Genomic DNA, 18443 nt, shown 5'->3' on the forward strand with positions numbered 1-18443 from the left:
TAAATATTTTGGCCGCTGAATCAAATTATGACGACATCGTTGGTGGCAATCCAGCACTGTTTTACATTTATGGCTAAGCTAGTATACCTTATTATTATTAGCGATACGGTATAAAAACTACTCGCCCTGATTTTCTTTGAAATTTTTCAATTTTTCCATCTTTTTTCCAGGTCTTTTTTTTTTGTCCTGATTTTATGGCGAGAAGCTGGCAGCCCTCAAATCAGCTGACATTGTAAACATATGATAGTGAAGAAAGGAATCGATGCCAATTGGAGTATCGTTTCTTCGCGCAAAATTCGTACATCACAGCAGTAATGTTTTAGAATTAAAAGTAGATTAAGCGCGAATAAACGTTAAAACTAGCTGCAAAATGGTAGACCTGTGCTCTGGAATGACCAGAATACTAGGGGAACTACGTTCGGATCATGCACCCACCCGTAATAAGGCGATTGAGCAGCTGGACCAGAAACTAAACAATTCCAAAGAAGACCTTTTGGCGTTGCTAAAAAAGAAACATGTCGAACTAACATGGCAGGAAATTTTTAATACGGCTGTATCCGCAACAATCAAGGTAAAGTTAGGCATAGCACGCTCCACAGCTTAAGATAGTAATCTGCATTTTTAAACAGCACGCCACAAGCATTTCTGAATGCCGACCGGATAAGGCCCAAACTTTAAAAAATAAATCCAACAACTACAGCAAAGTCTTGAACAATATCATCAACTATAATTTGGAGGGTAAGCACATACATATGTACATATGTAGAAGAAAGTTCTTCAGGCCTACAATCTGACGCATTGCTCTTAAATAGCCGATAAGAACTATTTTCTTGGAAAGACAACCATAGTCGACACATTTGAAGAGGGCTTCAAAAAGCGGATTGTGGTGGAACACTTTGGCCTAACATTTCTAAATATGCTAGAAAGAGGAATCTACATGTCCCCCATCAATGTACGCCAAATTAAAGTAAACGAATATAGCCGTAAGTTTAAGAAAAGTTATTATCGAGCAACGTTATTCAGAATCTAAAGTATTTCATTCATTTCAGGCATTCTATCTTATTTGTTTGAGGTTAATGTGGAAGGGGATGAGCTTCTTCGATCTAGAATTCTAAAGTGTATAACAAAAACTGTAGAACTAGCCTCGAAACGGGTACAGCTTCACTCAGATTTAGTGGCATATTTGCCTCAGCTGAGTGCCAATATTATGGCTGCGAATACAAATGACAAGAAAACTGAAGTTGTACGATTGTACTTGCTCTTTGTGAAGGAGGTACATATCTCATTATTTACTTTCAAAGCCCTATAACATTCTATTAATACATGACCACATCCTTGCCAGCTCTCCGTAAATTATCATCAAAGTCTATGCCTTCATATGCAAGATATTTTGCCAATGCTCTGCGAGCTCTATCATAAAGATAGCTATCGTGATGATACAAAAAATATGTTTTTCCAAAGTGTAGCCTTATCATTGCGTGTCTTTTATCCAAAACTAAGCGCAGGCGACTTCAATACCTTTAATATAGCCGTAAACGAAAGCTGGCCCAAGACTATGCTAAAGCTCCGAACAATCATTGACATGGAGATAAGAAGTAACTCACTGCCACGTTACAAATCATCACAACTATCCAACGATAGGTTTTCGGAAGACTTTTTCAAAATGTCCGCATTAGTGATTTACATTGTAAGTAATAAATTATTTACAAAAAGTTAATACAAATATATATATTTCTCACTAACTTGTTAACCACCTCGTTAGTTACTCTGGCATTTCGAATTTAAGAAAAGCGGAAACGAAGATGATCCGTGCAAGAAAATAGCAAGGCCTTTGGACAAACTCGAGACCCTATTCAATTTTATTGATAAGAAAGGTTCAACGTTTAACGATGTATGGTAAATAATAAAAAATACTTTAATATCGCTTCAACACATTTATATTTTGGCCAATTTTTCAGGTTCTCCATATTTACGGAGCTAATACAATTGAGCGACTCTATTATAAATGTTGCCAATTTTAAGCAAACTCTCGAAACTGCTTCTGATATTTTACGCATGTTCGGCAACCCGAAGAACCTTATGAACGTAAGAGTTTGTCTTACGTGTCTCTTAAAAAGGGAACAAGAGCTGGAAGAGTCCAAGTCCATGAGCGAAAACTATCTAGCTGATTTATGGTGTCAGTTAGGTGACTATATTATTTCTGAGCCATCCTCAAGCGCAAAAGTAATTGTTGAAAAGCAGATCATAATAAGGGCGCTTATAACCCACGGAAAACTAACACCAAAGCAATGCTCTACACTTCTACAGTATATAAGATCCAACGAAGTGTTGATGAGAAATGAATGCATTGAAACAATACGTGATTTGTTTCTACATGCGGAGCGGTGTGGAATTGATAAAGCATCGGTTGAGCTTGAGCCCGTCATTAAATGGGCATATGATACCTGTGATAAGCATAGCGCCACAAAAGCCATACACAATATCGACGCAATAAAGCCACACCTACTTGCTGATACCTTTGCCATTGGCATTATAAACTTCCTAGACGATCGCCAGCTGAAAAACCTAAAAGCAGCAGCTCACAGCTCGATTCCACCAACCGATTCCGAACTTCAAACATTGACAATAAAGTACAACCGGAAATTGTTGTGCCTATTTGAAAGGGACCAATTGACGGACAGGACTGTAAACGAATCAAATGTGAAAAACTGTTTGTTTCAAAATAACTATGAGCTTCTAATGCGCATGCTCAATTATGAAACAACAAAGGACTTTCAGATAACGAATATTTTAAAAGACCTGCATGCTCTGCACAATCTTAGTTGTACCATGGAACGCCTGCTTCACTATAAAGTCTTCGATGCAACAAATTTTACGCAATGTCCGCTCATTAAAAGAGTTGGCTTATATTTAAGCCACTTGGAAGTATGTATATTTTTACTTTATCCATATAGGATAAACCAGCACTTAGTTTTTGAAAATTAGTTTCAGCTAAAAAGCAGCATTGTTACAAAAATGGACGACAAGGAATTGGTTCAAATGTTAAAGCAAGTGGATACTGTTCTAAAGATCTATACATCGAATGAAATACTCGTACACTATTTGGAGAGCCAGCCTTTAGAGGAGCTAATTACATTTGTTTCATCGGCTTTATATCACAATCGTAAGACACCATGACACCAATAATCCAAAATTGTAGTTGAGAAAATATTCTTTATCTGTTGCAGGCACTCAAAATAAAGAGGAAGATAATAAAATTTGGCTAAATATATGGTCGTTATGTCTGGACGTTTTGGGAAATTTATGTGTCGCCAGCTCGCACAGACAGGATGCATTCCAACATATATCGAGTAAAAAGATCATATTGCAATTGCAGGATATCCTTATAGTAGCAAAGGTATCCGAATAACATTTAAGTTCTACACACATATAGTTAAATTGAATGAATGTAGTGCAGGGTATACAAGAGTCGGGCTAGCACTCTACCTACTCATTCTAATTGCTATTTCAACATACGTATCTCCAACAGATGCTGTGCCGTTGTAAGGATCTTTCGGACGAAATCATCACATGGCTTGTGAACATGCTTAAATCGCTTTTTCGTTTGCATTACATGGATCTTGATTTCGTGGAGGAAGTGTTGGACTATATGCCAAGTAAGTGTCGAACTGTTTTAGTCAATCATTGTACTAACATATTATTTGTTTCGCAGCCATAACATTTTTCGCATCAGCCAACGAGGACCCTTTGGCAGACATGCTAATTGCCTTGAATTCTCTTTTGAAAGTTGCGCTAAAGAAATCGTATCCAGAGGGTATAACAGCAAAAATACTGCGTTGTGTTGGGCTTATAGCGCAGCAATGCTCCAATATCTTTGCCGATCAGAACTTTGCAGCCATATGCAAATCGGTGGCAAAGTTCTTAATATTTCCAACACTCGAGATCCAATTTGCGACAATCTCAACGTTGACTGTGCTGATGAACACATCCTGCGTTTCCAACGATCCTGTTGCGGCCTTCGAGTCTCACATGAACTTCTGCGAAGACCTTTATGAGAGTATTGACTGGAGAAAACTTTGTGTAAGATCTTCTTATTTAATAGCAAATAATCAAACAATATTCTTGAATGATTTTATTTTGTATGCAGTTCGATACCGATGATCTGAAACAAAATAATATTTCGGTGACTGTGCAAGCGCTGATTTCAATTTTCACATTCAGTTCCTTTCATCAGGAAATAGTATTATCCGACCTATTATATTTTTGTGCACTGCACAAATTAAACGTGGGTATGTCTTAAAGAGAACTCGGTTTAATAACTTTATATAATGAAATTGTTGTTATTTAAGCTGATTTCTACGCGCTGAGCAGCCGTGTCGAATATTACAGACAGACGGTTCAAGAGCTTATAATGCCCTATGCTGATTTTCTAATACAGAAGTGGATCTCAAAGCAGTATCCAATATCAAAGTAAGCGGCTGTATATAATCCGAACCACATCATCATCACTCACTTTATATGTTAGGTTCCCATATTTCTTATGCTACAACACAAATCAGGAGTTTCGCAAGGCCAATGCGAAACGAATTCTGGCATATCTTATTTTATATGGGAGTCAAGAGGAGCTAAAACGTTTTAGAGATCAGACGTCGGATAGCATTTTAAAGGTCTGTTTTAATGCCTTCGAGCCCAAACAAACATAATTCATCAAACAACAAGCATTTCTGCATAGGAATCCACATTAATCCTGTCAGCTTACATGTTACCAAAAGCTATTGCATGTCCTGAATCGGAATCCTGTGACTATAAACAACGCTACAAATTCCTTACGCAGAACCTGCAGCAAATTGGAGTTAGCGATGAGCAAATGAGTGTTTCGTTCAATCCATTCACTCTTTATAACGTTATGAAGCTATTGTTTGATAAAATGGAAATGCAAAGATTCTTTGGCTTTGTATATTGTAATAAAAAACCGGAATGGTATAATTTAAAAAGCGATTCTCTTTTCAACTGCTTTACAAATCATATTGTGAGTATAAGAATATATACAACGATTTCTGCACAAATAATGCATATTGTTGTCCCATCACAGCTTGACGGAATAAACAAGAACATGGGAATGTTGAACTCCGAAGCAGCCTTCCGCCATCTGATTACCAAACAGCCGATAACTCTGATCACATTGTTAGGAGTTTTAAAGACCAAATGCTATGATTCCGTCTTCCCAATGCACAATCTGCAAAATTTCTTTTTGTACTGTGCCATAGCTGAGCATGTCCTAAAATTCTGTCACATCCTTCAGGATACGGGCAAGAACAATATTTTGTGCGACTTCTTTGTATGCGATATATTGTTTTTTATTCCCAACTTTATCCTGCACAGTAAGTTAAACTTTGTATGCTTGTAAACCTTATAATTATGTAACTAATCGCTTTCAGCAAATTGCTGTGTGGTTCAAAAGGCGGCATTACAATATTTTAGTCTCATTTTGACTTGCGACTTTGTAAACTTTGAAAAGTTGCAGAAACGATTGAACGAAATCGCAAAGTTATTTCTGCAATGTGTGTTCCATATTAAAGGGAACGAAATGAAAATGCAAGCAGTTGCTATACTAAAGGCTTTAATTGAAACCAATGAGAATCTGATCGATGCAGGCTCATTACTCGATGAATATCCGAAAAATGAAATTCCCAGTTCTCTGCACAAATATTGTGACGGCAACAGTTCAACGATAGATCAGGATGATGTCGAGGCATTTATAAATGAGTTTCTGCAGAATTATCGCGTAGAACGTTTGCGTACTTTACGGACATATGTAAGTGCATACTATATGTTTATATTTTCCAACTTATTTAGCTAAAAAATTTCGGCAATACTGTCTACAATTTCATCCACTACATATCCACATATAATATCTATATCAACAATTATTTTATCGAACAACTTTAATTTTAAAAGGGAATAATTTTTTTTTTCGTATATCCAAACACTCCTTTAATAATATATTATTGGTTGATTTATTTTAAAGAAAGTTACAGTTGCAATAAATCAGAATATAAAATTTTATTTGCTTAAGGCAAACTTTGAAGCCCATTTTAACTCCTTTGGGGTTTGAATTTTCCAATACTTGCTCACTTAGAACGTTTGCGTACTTTACGGACATATGTAAGTGCATACTATATGTTTATATTTTCCAACTTATTTAGCTAAAAAATTTCGGCAATACTGTCTACAATTTCATCCACTACATATCCACATATAATATCTATATCAACAATTATTTTATTGAACAACTTTAATTTTAAAAGGGAATAATTTTTTTTTCGTATATCCAAACACTCCTTTAATAATATATTATTGGTTGATTTATTTTAAAGAAAGTTACAGTTGCAATAAATCAGAATATAAAATTTTATTTGCTTAAGGCAAACTTTGAAGCCCATTTTAACTCCTTTGGGGTTTGAATTTTCCAATACTTGCTCACTTACAGCATTTAGCATTGTGTATAAATTCCAAACTGTTTATATAATTCACAAGTAAATATTTTCCTGATACCTTATAGATTGCAAAGCACAAAAATGAACTGCAAAAAAATTCGACCTTACTTTTTCAACTATTTGATCGACTGATTAAAATTTTGCGAACTGCCACCAAACGTCAAAGCAGCATCGATGCGTTGAAATGTCTGGCGGAGCTGGGACCCTTGGAAATGAAGCATGTCTCGTATTATTTTCAAACGGACTTTGACTCATTTGAAGAGGTAGGTGATCTCATATTGATAAAAAAAATTTGATACATACATATGTATTTCTTTTAATTCAGGGCGATGATGATCGAAATCATCAATTTGTGACTGTGCTTTACGAAACTTTGGAGAAACAATTGTTTAATTTTAATCCCAGCACACATGCAGCTTTCGTTAACGTCGCACGTCAAGTCGCCAACAGTAAAATTGGCCTGAAGTTAATTGGTAAAGCCTTCGAGAGACCATAAATTGTAACATTAAAGTAATCACATCTTTGTAATGTAGGAGCACATCCAAATTTTAGCGTATTTGTGGTCAAATCAAATCAACAATATTATCTAAATACTCAAATACCAATTATCGACTGGCTTCTTGTGCTGCAATCAACTGAAAATTTCGAATACGAGGAATGGATTTGTGCGTTCATGGCCGCTGTGTTTAAAAATTGCGGATGGCATGGCTTTGATTTGTTTGCGGAAAAATCGTTCAGTTTTGCGGAAGCGTGCTTGCAACCGTTTGTCAAACTATTGCTGGCGGACAAGGATATGCATTTGGAGACATTAAGCACAATGTTGGATTACTTTTTTGAGCAATTCTGCAGGACTGGTAGCAAAGGGATCTTTCATGAAAAGCGTGCCATCAAAATGTTCCTAAGTATGTGCGAATGCATACGAGTTGTAAACCAATGGTGTGTATTATGTTTTATGAGTTATCATGAATAAGAAAAGGATACATGCACTTGCTGTCTCTCTCGAACTATGCTCTCTTTCATGCAGGAGTCTTCCCATCAATATTTGTAATGTAATCAAGGCTAGCAATCATTGTCAAGCCTATTTTCTGAGCATTATGTATCTGGAACTTTGGGGATGGTCGGATAGCAATGCGATACAGACACAGGAGTTTCAAAGTGCTGCCAAAAAAGTAAGCAATATGAAATTGCTTATATTGATTTGAATCATTGGTGCGTTTTTTAATGTTTTAAACAGGCCTATGAATCGATTGGCTGTACTGAAGCAATTGCCGGCTTTATGGATCCGTTCGTTTCACGTGTTGAATTCCTTAATCTGAACAACAGCTGGTCGGATATTTTGTTAGAGCTTGACGATTTTGAAATGCGCAATTCTGACCTCTGCATGGAAATGTTGAAACGTAATGGGATGGAGGAATTGTTTGCAAAATTAGAGCAACGCTGCTCCAAAAATGTCAACTATGAAGGTCTCTGGCGTTTAATGCAATGGGATGAGCCGATCGAGGGAAATCTGAATGTGAATATGGCGGCAGTCAACATGGAGCATGAGTTTAAGAAGCATCATTATGTGGCATTAAAAAGCATCAGAAATCGCGAAGAGGAGAATAGCATATCGGCGATTGCCAATGCATATCAGTGTGTTTTGGCCATTTTGCGTGACATCAGTGTGGAATCTTTGCAAAGTGTTTACAAATATTTGTCCTGGCTAGCGACGTTACAACAAGCTGAAGATTTCTGCCAGGCAAGTAGAGTTGAGAGAGAGTCCATCAGTCTAATCATTTCTGTGCCTTTAAATACAATTAAATTAATAATAATGAACGTCTTCGGTTAAGTGCTTCGCATGAGAAGTGCACTGTTTTTAATTAATTCGTAAAAATAAGCTTATTTAATTTATATTAATAGTTAGGTAGATGATACTTACGTGCTTCGTATGAGAAGCGCAAAGAAGGGCGCTGATTGATTTGAACAAATTATACAAATACATTGACAATTAGTGCTGAAAAGTGGCTTCACTTAAGTTTTATTTATAAGCCATAGATTGTTAAAATATTAATGTTTTTTATAAAATAATGCTAATATAACTTTTTTTTAATTTGCAGGTACAATTTTCGCAACAAGTGGCATTGACCGATATATTCGAAAAGTGGCAAGTTGAATTGAACTTGAAATATGGAAACTTTTCTTGTAAGGAATACACACTTTCACATCAAATTGCACTTTTCCAGATGGGTGGCACACGTGCCAATCGAAGAGCTCAGCAATTCTATAAGGTGATTGAAAAAAAAACCGCACAGTCAATAATAAAAACAATTCTAACTTATAAAACTTAAATATTTGAATAATTATCAGAAAAGCCCCATTGATACATACTTGCTTAAGACCATTACCGAGTGCAAGAAAGCTGGCAAACTAAACCTGGCGAGGAAAAATATTGCAAAACTACGCAAAATGCCGGAACTAAATGCTGCAACACAAGTAAGTTTCACCTTAAACTATATTTTGTATTGGCGCAAAGAAAATAAAACGACATATTTAGATCAGCGTCCTTCTGGAAGATGCCGACGTGTTTATAAAAACGGGAAATCAACAAATTGCCGATGCCATACTCAAAAATACGGTAACGAATAAGGATTTCATGTACTGTCTGGAACGTTGTGGTGCCTTGCGCATGCGTGGCGAATTTCTGATGAATTCGAATGCTCAGAGCTTTAAATCAACGCTAGATGATTCATTTAATGCCTCATTGAAATCACTTGGAGACTTTGAGGCAAAGAAAATGCAACTTTTCGACAAATATCCGGCTCTGTACAGAACGGATGCATTTGATGCGTACATTAGGGATAATCGAAAGAGTGCCTATGCCTCTATTGCGAAATACGCTGATTTCGAATATCAGCGACTAGATGCTTATTTGAAGTCCGATGAGTACTCGACCCTCTGTAAGATTATACAGAAGAATCGGGAGATGGCTGCAACCGTAGGACATCGGGAGAACAAAGATAAACAATTGGGGGCCATGAATGCCAAACGTTTTGCCACCATGGATGAAAATGGATTGAAATTGATGCAGGCAAATCATACAGAGCATTTGTGTACAGCAGTTACTAATTATATAGCATTCTGCCAGCACGATGAATCATTCTCGAGTGACGCAGTTAACCGAATTATTGCGCTGTGGCTGCCCAATAAGAGCAATACGGCTCTAAACAATATGATAAAAGATTCAATACAATCAGTGCCTAGCTATAAGTTTATTTCCGTCTTCAATCAACTATGTGCCCATCTTAATTCCCAGAACTCGGAGTTCTTAGACATACTAATTGAACTTCTGGTGCGCTGCGCTCAAGAACATCCCCATCATTCCCTGAACCATCTATATGCATTGGTCTATGCCGATCAAGACAATAGTTCTGCCAGCACGAGCGAACGTCCGAAAATAGCGAAACGGATAATTGGTCGAGTAACAGATCAGGAGGCCATTAATTGTAGCCGAGACTTGAATATGCTCTTTCCATGTAGGTCCAATCCTAATATACATTTTCTTTTATACAAAGCCATGATAATACCTATGTTTCCAGCACTTATTGAGTTCGCCAACGAGGAAGTACCGCGAAATAATAGAGTCGCCAAATTGCCGATAAGCAAGAAATTGCTACGAATACGTAATCTTGACATACACTGCCCCACAATAGAGCTTGATGTGTCGCCAAATATGCAATACAACATTATAAGTAAGTGCCAATAACTGTATTATAGTTATAATAAAACGGAACCACATCCTTTCTCATTGGCAGCCATTGTCAGGTGGGAGCCCGATTTTCGTATGGTTGGTGGCCTAAATGCACCGAAGAAATTAATGTGCCTTTGCTCTGATGGTAAAACCCGTGCCCAGCTACTAAAGGGGAAGGATGACTTGCGGCAGGATGCCATTATGCAACAAGTCTTTCACTCTATCAATGATCTGATCAACAAAGAACCTGAGTTTATTGAACGAAAGTTACGATTGCGAACCTATAAAATAACGCCTCTATCGGCTCGTAGCGGAATTTTGGAGTGGTGTGAGAATACGATTCCAATGGGAATGTACTTACAAGGCGATGGCAAAAATGCGGGTGCTCATCAACGTTATCGTCCACAGGACTGGGCCCCCGTAAAGTGTCGCCACCAATTTAAAGTAAGTGCTAATTACTTAATAAGTTCAAATACAAAGCAAAATATTTAACCCTTGGCAGACAGTCGAAAGCGAGCCTGTGGAGAGGCGAGTTGAAATCTACAAACAGCTTACGGAAAAGATCAAACCAGTTTTTCAATATTTCTTCTTCGAGAAGTTTCACGTACCTGGCATATGGTTCGAGAAGCGTCTGGCATTTACGAACAGCGTGGCTACAACATCTATGGTGGGTTATATATTAGGATTGGGCGACAGACATCTACAGAATATACTGCTCGACCAATCCACCGCCGAAGTGGTGCACATTGACTTTGGTAAGTTGAAACTATTTTACCAACCAAGCCCTTAACACTTTTTCATATCCTGTGTCTGAAAGGTGAATGTTTTAGCGCCAATTATATGTAGGAAGCAAAGGGAGACAAACCTATACAGAGCTATTTATCTGTCTGTCTGTATGAACACCGATAGCTTTTAAAGCGTAATAGTTAGGGCTATCCATACACAGACTAAGCTTATTACATATATAGTTACATCATTTTACATATGTAATACCATAGGACCGATCGGTGCTAAACTCTCTATTAGAACAATATATTTTTTGTTTATCCTGATATTGTAAACAATTTATATATATTTTGTTTGTGTTTTATATTGCTTAGAAATTTAGTACTAATTCGTTTTAAATAGTGTTCTTCCGATGATTCATAAAGTTGTTCTGCATTACATCCGCACAGTAAAAAAATCAATCATGTTTCGACAAAATGAAAGGTTTCATCAAAATCAGTACCTCCATATATATTTTTTAATTAGCAGAAATATGGATACAGGGTATTTAGAAGCCTTGTTCTCATTATAACCGTAAATTTTTCATTACTTCAGGTATTGCATTTGAGCAGGGAAAAATTCTACGTACGCCAGAGCAGGTTCCTTTCCGTTTAACGCGCGACTTTGTGGCCGCCATGGGCGTTTGTGGGACCAATGGCGTTTTTACGAAATCTTGCGAGGCAACTCTACACATTCTAAGGCGTTATAAATCGATTATAACAACTTTATTGGAAGTATTACTGCACGATCCCTTATTCATTTGGGGTGTATTGAAAAATCAGAATCAGGGTAAGTACAACTATATATTTGATCGCTAATCGTCCTATACTGAAGATATATTTTTTTATAGTTTCAGGTGAAACTACAAATTTATTTGCCCAACGCTCACTCATGGTTGTACAAAAGAAGTTAGAGGGCAACGACTCTGGAGTTCTTGGTAGCTCGACCGTAGAAGTGCAGGTTCAGCGTCTAATCAATGAAGCCACGTTTCCGAACAATCTGGGCGCGATGTACAACGGCTGGGAGCCATACCTCTAGCCCAAGTGCTTTAAAACCTAACACATCACAACTCGATATTGCTTGTCTTATTATTTATCACAGTAATGCATCTTAACTTCGCAATGTCTATTTACTCCAGACATCTTATTGAAGTCATTGTTGACAATAGTTACCAGTAAAACAAATATAATTTAATACTCAATCTTTTTTTATTTAATCCAATTATTTAACATTTATATATGCATGGCTCAGAGCTTATTTTATGCAGTACATTTTCTTGTTGTTGGTAGCATATAAGTCAGTTGTAAAAATGAATAAAGACCATTAATATTATATCACGTGTATGTGAAGTTATCATCCTTCCCTGCCAACCTTTAGAGGTCTGTAACAACGAACACATCGTGTTTTTTGCAACTAGCTCTGGTGTGGAAAACTTTCGTTTTTATACAAATGTCTAATTTTGTAATATTTTAAAGGAAAGCTCGAGTTCCAGGCCCTTCTGCCCTTATTTTGAACCCGATTTTTGGGTTATCCATTATGAGTACGAAAATCGTAAATAGAATAGTTTTCTCAAAGTATACAGCCTTCAATGATTTTCTCCAACTTGGATTTCTTCTATTCAAAACCAAAAGACTTTGCAATATCTATAAAAAAATGTTGTAACAAAAGCCTAAAGTAGAGAATTATAAAATTAAATTTCTAGCCGTTATAACGTGTACTAAACGTAACTAAATTTGAAGACAGAAATCAACATTTGGTTCTTTCGCATTGTGCGCAGTTGGTATTTTTCGGGTCACTTGTTGTTTCGGTATTTTTTGTTAAATTAACTATGGCCACCTTTGGGGAATTGGACTTGCAGCAACATTAAAGTGAAAGTATGTTTATATCAAAACATAAACATAATGAACATTGACTCAAAGTTAAAGGACTATGGAAAAAATGGGAAGCATGGGGAAAGAGCCAGCGATGTAAGAGAATCGGATACAGAGGCGGAGGAATCGAACGGGTCGTGCAATGATTGGATTCAATTATCACAATGGATGCATTGTTTTTGTGTTGTCACATTCGACCTAAACTTGGGCCAAGCGCTGGAGTATGTGTATCCGCCAGAGTTTATGCCCTCCGATCAGGAAGTGAGCAACATCTGCTATATGGCCTTTCCCGACTCCAATTCAGGTTGCATGGGCGACACCAAGTTCCATATGCGTTTGAGAGCTCTTCCGAATGTAAAGCAAAATATGTCACCATCTTTGCTTATGTACAATGAGGACTGCGCTCCAGCAATGCGTTGCGACAGCTCACATTATTGGGGATTCGTGTACTTTCGCCAGAAACGTGACCCCAACTTGCCACGCGGCTATTTTCAGAAGAGCTTCATCATTATAACGCGTCTTCCATTCTTCAATCTCTATTACGACGTGCTTGCCCAGCTGGCCCCAAGATTTTTTGAGGAAGGCACCGATGTGTTAAAACGAGCTTGTGACCAAATAAACGCCCAGTGGCCCACGCTACGTGTGGGGGTGCCGCTCAATCTGCCATTGCTGGAGTCAAGTTATCAGATATCAATACCGAAAGCCAGCAGTCGGAAGTCGAGCGCGTTGACGGAGTCCAGTGCCAACGAAGCGCCATACGCTGCTCCCTGCAATGCTGAAACTCCTGCCAAAATAATCTCTGCAAATGAAATCGAACTGTTCCGCAGTCTCGGCTTTGTCGTTGAGAATCTGTACACATTGTGGGAGCTCGTAATCACTGCCGAGCCAATTGTTGTCGTTGGCACCTCTCCCGCCGACTGCTCGCACATGGTGCAGACTCTCATTGCGCTAATCGCGCCTTTGGAATACTGCGCCGAGGCGCGTCCCTATTTCACTATACATGACAGCGAATTCAAAGAATTTACACAAGAATGCTCCAATAGACCCATACCATCTGTTATACTCGGCGTCACGAATCCTTTTTTTGTGAAACTACTAAAGGACTGGCCGCATATGCTGCGCTTGGTGGATAATCAGGTAACCCAATAATGTTAACTGATTGCATTGAAACTAAAAGTAAAGTTTTTATTTTAGAAAAATATGCAGCAACACCAGTTTTTCCATAAGAACTCACGGAATTCGAGCTCAGCTACTTCCTTCTCCAGCTCAAGTGGTACCAGCAACAGAGCCCTGAAAGCTAATCAAGGTCCGCTTAGTCACAATATTTTGAATGGCGGCATGGCAGCTGCGGACAGCAACACTTTTGGTCTGCATACAAAATACAAGCCGTTTTTAAAAAAGGATAAATCGCTCATCAAGAAGGTTATGTTGGGCATGAAAACGAAAAGACCCGAGCATGTTCAAACTGCGCTCATCAGACGGCACCTGTTGGAGTTGACACAAAGCTTTATGATACCATTAGAGCGGTATATGGGCTCACTTATGCCGCTAAAAAAGGATATAAGTCCGTTTAAATCGGCGCCAAACGCAAGCTCTTTTAAACTAGATGATTTCCTAAACACATTGGAACTATCTGGACCGCAGCTAACATCACCAGTGAAGGGTGATTGGAAGGGCCTGTATAAACGATTTTTCACATCACCCAACTTTCGTGGCTGGTACGAACCAAGACATCGGGATCTACAGCTAACACTTCAGGACCTGCAGCTACAAGCTCTGTCGAAGGCGAACCTCGAACACTGGGCCCAAGACAAACAAGAGGTTGAAATAATTGATATGATACTCAAACTAAAACAAAAACTGAATCTCTACAGTGATAAATCACAAATTGAAGGCTTATCCTGGGGCAGCAGCAATTGTACACAAGAACAGATAAAGGAGAAAATCGAATGCATGAAGAGTCTTCTGCCAATTGATCTGAAGAATGTGGTGAACCTTTGATAGCTTCTGCCTCTGCGTAGCCAAATTTTAAGCGTCCCTCATTTTTCAAATTTAGATTTTCAATATATCAATCTGTGTATGATATACATGTGTTTGTACATTTATTCCCTTCCAGAAGAAACCCAAGTCAAATCTTAATTATAAAATATTGTAAAATAAACGTTTGTGTAATAATGAAAACGAAACGTATTTTATAAGTTCTTAAAGTGGCAGCGGATCGGGAGTAAAATATTTATCGGACTTCTGCTCTACTTATTAACCATCTGTTTAAATTGTTGAAGTAGAAATTGTATATAATACATAGAACAGTGAGGAAGGAATATTTACAAGAGTATATAAACGTCGGCGCCTCGAATATGGTGAATCTTTTTGCTTGTTAGGGGCCTGCCAGTGCTGCCAATGCATCCCGTTAACGGCTGGTATTTTTTAGTATAGATATTTATCGAAAACAAACAAACCTATCGAGTTAATGTAACATAGCAGAATTTGTATTATTGTTGGGTTTGGGGGGGAAACTAGTCCGTTTTTGAGGCGGAGCTTTCCCTTGTGGCTGCATAAACAGAAACGAGCGAACAGCAAAGTTGAGCCCAACGTAAAATGTCGCCCAAATACACCCACGCAATTGTCGCCAGGTGAGCGGAGGGGTGTAGCATAGATTTAAGGAGCACCTTAAGCCGAGCAAATTAGGTCATGTTTATGGTTGGGTGGGGCGGCATTTGGCTGACACCCACACCTAATTTGGAGTGCGGCTTATTCAATTAATTTAAAATGCTATCATCATCGCACAACAATTTCACTATTGTTGTTCGTTCGGAATTCGAGTTCAAGTTCAAGTCATGAGTGGCACACTGACAGTCATATGTATTTTTATACATTTGTATATATGTATGTGTGTATTTATGTTTGCAAACTGTATACGTACATATGTACAAACATATATCATATAAACTATTTACACAAACACTACAATGTGTTTAAAACCGAATTAAATTTTTAAAGCAAATTTTAACTTTCAGAATATCGAATTCACTGCAAGAGAACGGCAATTTTGATATAAAATTGGCTAAACAGCAACACGAACAGTATTGCACATTATTGAGAGAAATCGGTCTTGATGTCATTGAGCTTCCACCGGATGATGCCCTGCCTGAAGGTGTCTTTGTCGAGAGCAGCGCCATCGTTTGTAACGGTGTTGCGCTTATTGGCCGATCTGAAAATATAAAACGGCAACGCGAAGCGGAGAGTATGGCAATTATATTGAAAAAGGAACTGGATATACCTGTTATAGAAATCGATGATCCCCATGCCCAATTAGATGGTGGCGATGTCCTATTCACGGGTAAATTATATTTCGCCTACAAAAATCAATAAACACATCCCAAAATATGTTTTAGGACACGAGTTTTTCATTGGAATTTCTGCATTTACGAATGAAGAAGGCGCTCGAGCGGTTGCAATGGCCTATCCCGAATATCCAGTGACACCAATCCGGGTAGGTGGTTACAGATATATGCACTGATATAAATATTTATATAGCATTATGTGGAATTCCAGGTTAATGGCACAAAACGTCTGAAATACTATGTAACTATGGCGGGGCCCGATGTCCTGTGTGTCAGCACAAGCCCCACTTGTCAGGAAATTGTGAAACGAATGGAGCGGGAAGCTAGCTTTACGTATCAAAAACTCACATTGCCAGAGGAGAGTGCGGCGAATATGTTGTATATAAATGGTACTATTGTCCACAGATCGCCACAAGAAATTCCAGAGGCATACAAGGTGTGTATGCACATATTTTGATAAAAAGAAACTATTTTGAAAATAATAATCAAAACACTTTCGATTGCAGACTTTAAAAGACAAAATCGACATTCCATCACGTAATATAAATATTAGCGAATTTAGCCAATACTCCAGTGGGTTGACCTCATCGTGCATTTTATTGCGTCGCTGGAAGTCCATACGCAGTATATAGGAGTTGGCAGATCATTGGTTTTACATATGATCTGACCGATCGAAAAGATGTTATTTCGTATCTAAACACGCACAGTAATTAGCAACTGCAAGCATAGTTTCCATGCAAGATTTACGCGCAACAGCAATATCGCAATATCGTATTATAATGTAATTGAAAGTAATTGTTAACATATTTATATACACCTACCTTATATACAACCATACATCTACATATACATATATACCTTTATATATGCATATGTGAATGGTATCACTAGGAATAATACTGTTTTCAATACTTTAATAACAACAACATTTCGTTCAGAGTAAAGCTTTTACAAACATTGAAAACAAAAACCAACGCATGCAAGTAATATGCTATTAATACACATATTTATATTGTTCGTTCATAAATGTTAAATACTTAGTAAACCATTAACTTCATAGAATCGTACAATCATTATTATTGGTTCTTATGACAAAACTAACGAATGTCTTACCATTGTAAGTATCTACTTTACAAGTAGCTGTTGAATGTGTTCATGTTTTTCCCCCCATATATGTATATTTAATACAAATATCCAATATATTGTACTTTATTAGCTTGCGTATCTAAGGGGCATCCATGTATGTATGTATGTATGTGTATAATAAAACGGCTAACATATCACGCATTTACAAACACACATAGGTTGATACATACATACATGCATACAAATTAAGTTGCTCTCTAGACGCATACAAAGTTTGTTTTACAACTAAAGCAAATCTCAACAAATAAAACAAAAATAATATTAAAAAAAAAAAACGTACGAATTTATTTCAACGCTTGTGCATCTTGATAACCGCTAAATTAGTAATAATTCCTTGCACGGTAAGCTGCTAAAAAGAAAATCTCTGTGGCGAGCGTGCGACTTATCTGTATTAACAAGGCATAGACCTTAACTGGGCCAATTAAAAACACAGTCTGGGGGTAATTTGTGGCCACGAGTCTGCGACAATGACGCGAGCACAAAATCGCGACCGGCCCCAGCCACATTTACACAAACACTCTGTGAGTACACCTTCGATCAACATATTAGATACACCCCCTAAGGATGGTGGACGAATTCGTAAGTGGAGGGCGCAGTAGTTGAAGCCTAAATAAATCACTTTTATATTTTTAAAACAAAATTTAAAAAATAGAGAAAGGACGGTCTATTACGATCATTTTTTTTAAAGCAATGGTTAACAAATAAATGCTGTATTTTAAGTAAGTACAGTGCTGGTTTCTTCGTTCAATTAAATTAATAATTCTCTATTTTAACTAACAAATAAATCAACGACGACAGCATATTTCATTGGCAAAATTTACAAACAAAAAATGAAGATCATTCAATTAAATTAATAATTCTCTATTTTAACGACAGCATATTACATTGCCAAAATTTACAAAAAAAAAAATTGAAGACCTGCCTTTGAAAACTTGTAACAGGTAGGAACACTAATCTTGGCCTATACACTTTCCGTTTATATACGAAATCCAAGTTTATTACATACATATATTATTAATAGTATTCCTTTTTGCTTATCGCTATATTAAAGTTTGGTATTCATTAGGTGTTTAATGATAATTTTGTTTACAGG

The 18443-nt window shown here is 37.4% G+C and overlaps 3 protein-coding genes across 3 annotated transcripts; all 3 read left to right on the forward strand.

Moving 5' to 3' along the window:
• Positions 1–346: 346 nt before the first annotated feature.
• LOC115629644 (serine/threonine-protein kinase ATM) lies at positions 347–12190 on the forward strand. Its single transcript, XM_030526155.1, has 30 exons — positions 347–571; positions 630–738; positions 813–983; positions 1050–1273; positions 1343–1687; positions 1763–1896; positions 1959–2925; positions 2986–3163; positions 3228–3397; positions 3530–3656; positions 3713–4080; positions 4148–4289; positions 4350–4470; positions 4526–4667; positions 4733–5029; positions 5093–5381; positions 5439–5815; positions 6563–6760; positions 6823–6970; positions 7031–7433; positions 7522–7666; positions 7732–8235; positions 8594–8764; positions 8844–8969; positions 9031–10009; positions 10073–10225; positions 10289–10668; positions 10727–10979; positions 11545–11778; positions 11840–12190. Exons 1-30 carry the CDS (start codon positions 371–373, stop codon positions 12025–12027), a joined length of 8244 nt encoding a protein of 2747 aa, XP_030382015.1. The 5' UTR covers positions 347–370; the 3' UTR covers positions 12028–12190.
• A 597-nt stretch (positions 12191–12787) lies between these two features.
• On the forward strand, positions 12788–15041 carry LOC115629663 (protein DENND6B). Its single transcript, XM_030526178.1, has 2 exons — positions 12788–13997; positions 14055–15041. Exons 1-2 carry the CDS (start codon positions 12891–12893, stop codon positions 14859–14861), a joined length of 1914 nt encoding a protein of 637 aa, XP_030382038.1. The 5' UTR covers positions 12788–12890; the 3' UTR covers positions 14862–15041.
• A 304-nt stretch (positions 15042–15345) lies between these two features.
• LOC115629681 (N(G),N(G)-dimethylarginine dimethylaminohydrolase 1) lies at positions 15346–17261 on the forward strand. Its single transcript, XM_030526203.1, has 5 exons — positions 15346–15493; positions 15878–16200; positions 16256–16353; positions 16416–16640; positions 16711–17261. Exons 1-5 carry the CDS (start codon positions 15459–15461, stop codon positions 16834–16836), a joined length of 807 nt encoding a protein of 268 aa, XP_030382063.1. The 5' UTR covers positions 15346–15458; the 3' UTR covers positions 16837–17261.
• The last annotated feature ends 1182 nt before the right edge of the window (positions 17262–18443 follow it).

Source organism: Scaptodrosophila lebanonensis, unplaced genomic scaffold (assembly GCF_003285725.1).
Source record: "Scaptodrosophila lebanonensis strain 11010-0011.00,11010-0021.00 unplaced genomic scaffold, SlebRS2 tig00000161-arrow-arrow-pilon, whole genome shotgun sequence".
NCBI lineage: Eukaryota > Metazoa > Arthropoda > Insecta > Diptera > Drosophilidae > Scaptodrosophila > Scaptodrosophila lebanonensis.

Bases quoted from the DNA above. Each gene is read 5' to 3' on its own strand.
- LOC115629644 (XM_030526155.1), top strand. From the start codon at position 371: ATGGTAGACCTGTGCTCTGGAATGACCAGAATACTAGGGGAACTACGT. The intron at 10,669-10,726 runs GTAAGTGCTAAT...AACCCTTGGCAG, and splicing joins AGTGTCGCCACCAATTTAAA to ACAGTCGAAAGCGAGCCTGT. The intron at 11,779-11,839 runs GTAAGTACAACT...ATTTTTTTATAG, and splicing joins ATTGAAAAATCAGAATCAGG to TTTCAGGTGAAACTACAAAT.
- LOC115629663 (XM_030526178.1), top strand. From the start codon at position 12,891: ATGAACATTGACTCAAAGTTAAAGGACTATGGAAAAAATGGGAAGCAT. The intron at 13,998-14,054 runs GTAACCCAATAA...TTTTTATTTTAG, and splicing joins TGCGCTTGGTGGATAATCAG to AAAAATATGCAGCAACACCA.
- LOC115629681 (XM_030526203.1), top strand. From the start codon at position 15,459: ATGTCGCCCAAATACACCCACGCAATTGTCGCCAG. The intron at 16,201-16,255 runs GTAAATTATATT...AATATGTTTTAG, and splicing joins TGGCGATGTCCTATTCACGG to GACACGAGTTTTTCATTGGA. The intron at 16,354-16,415 runs GTAGGTGGTTAC...GTGGAATTCCAG, and splicing joins ATCCAGTGACACCAATCCGG to GTTAATGGCACAAAACGTCT.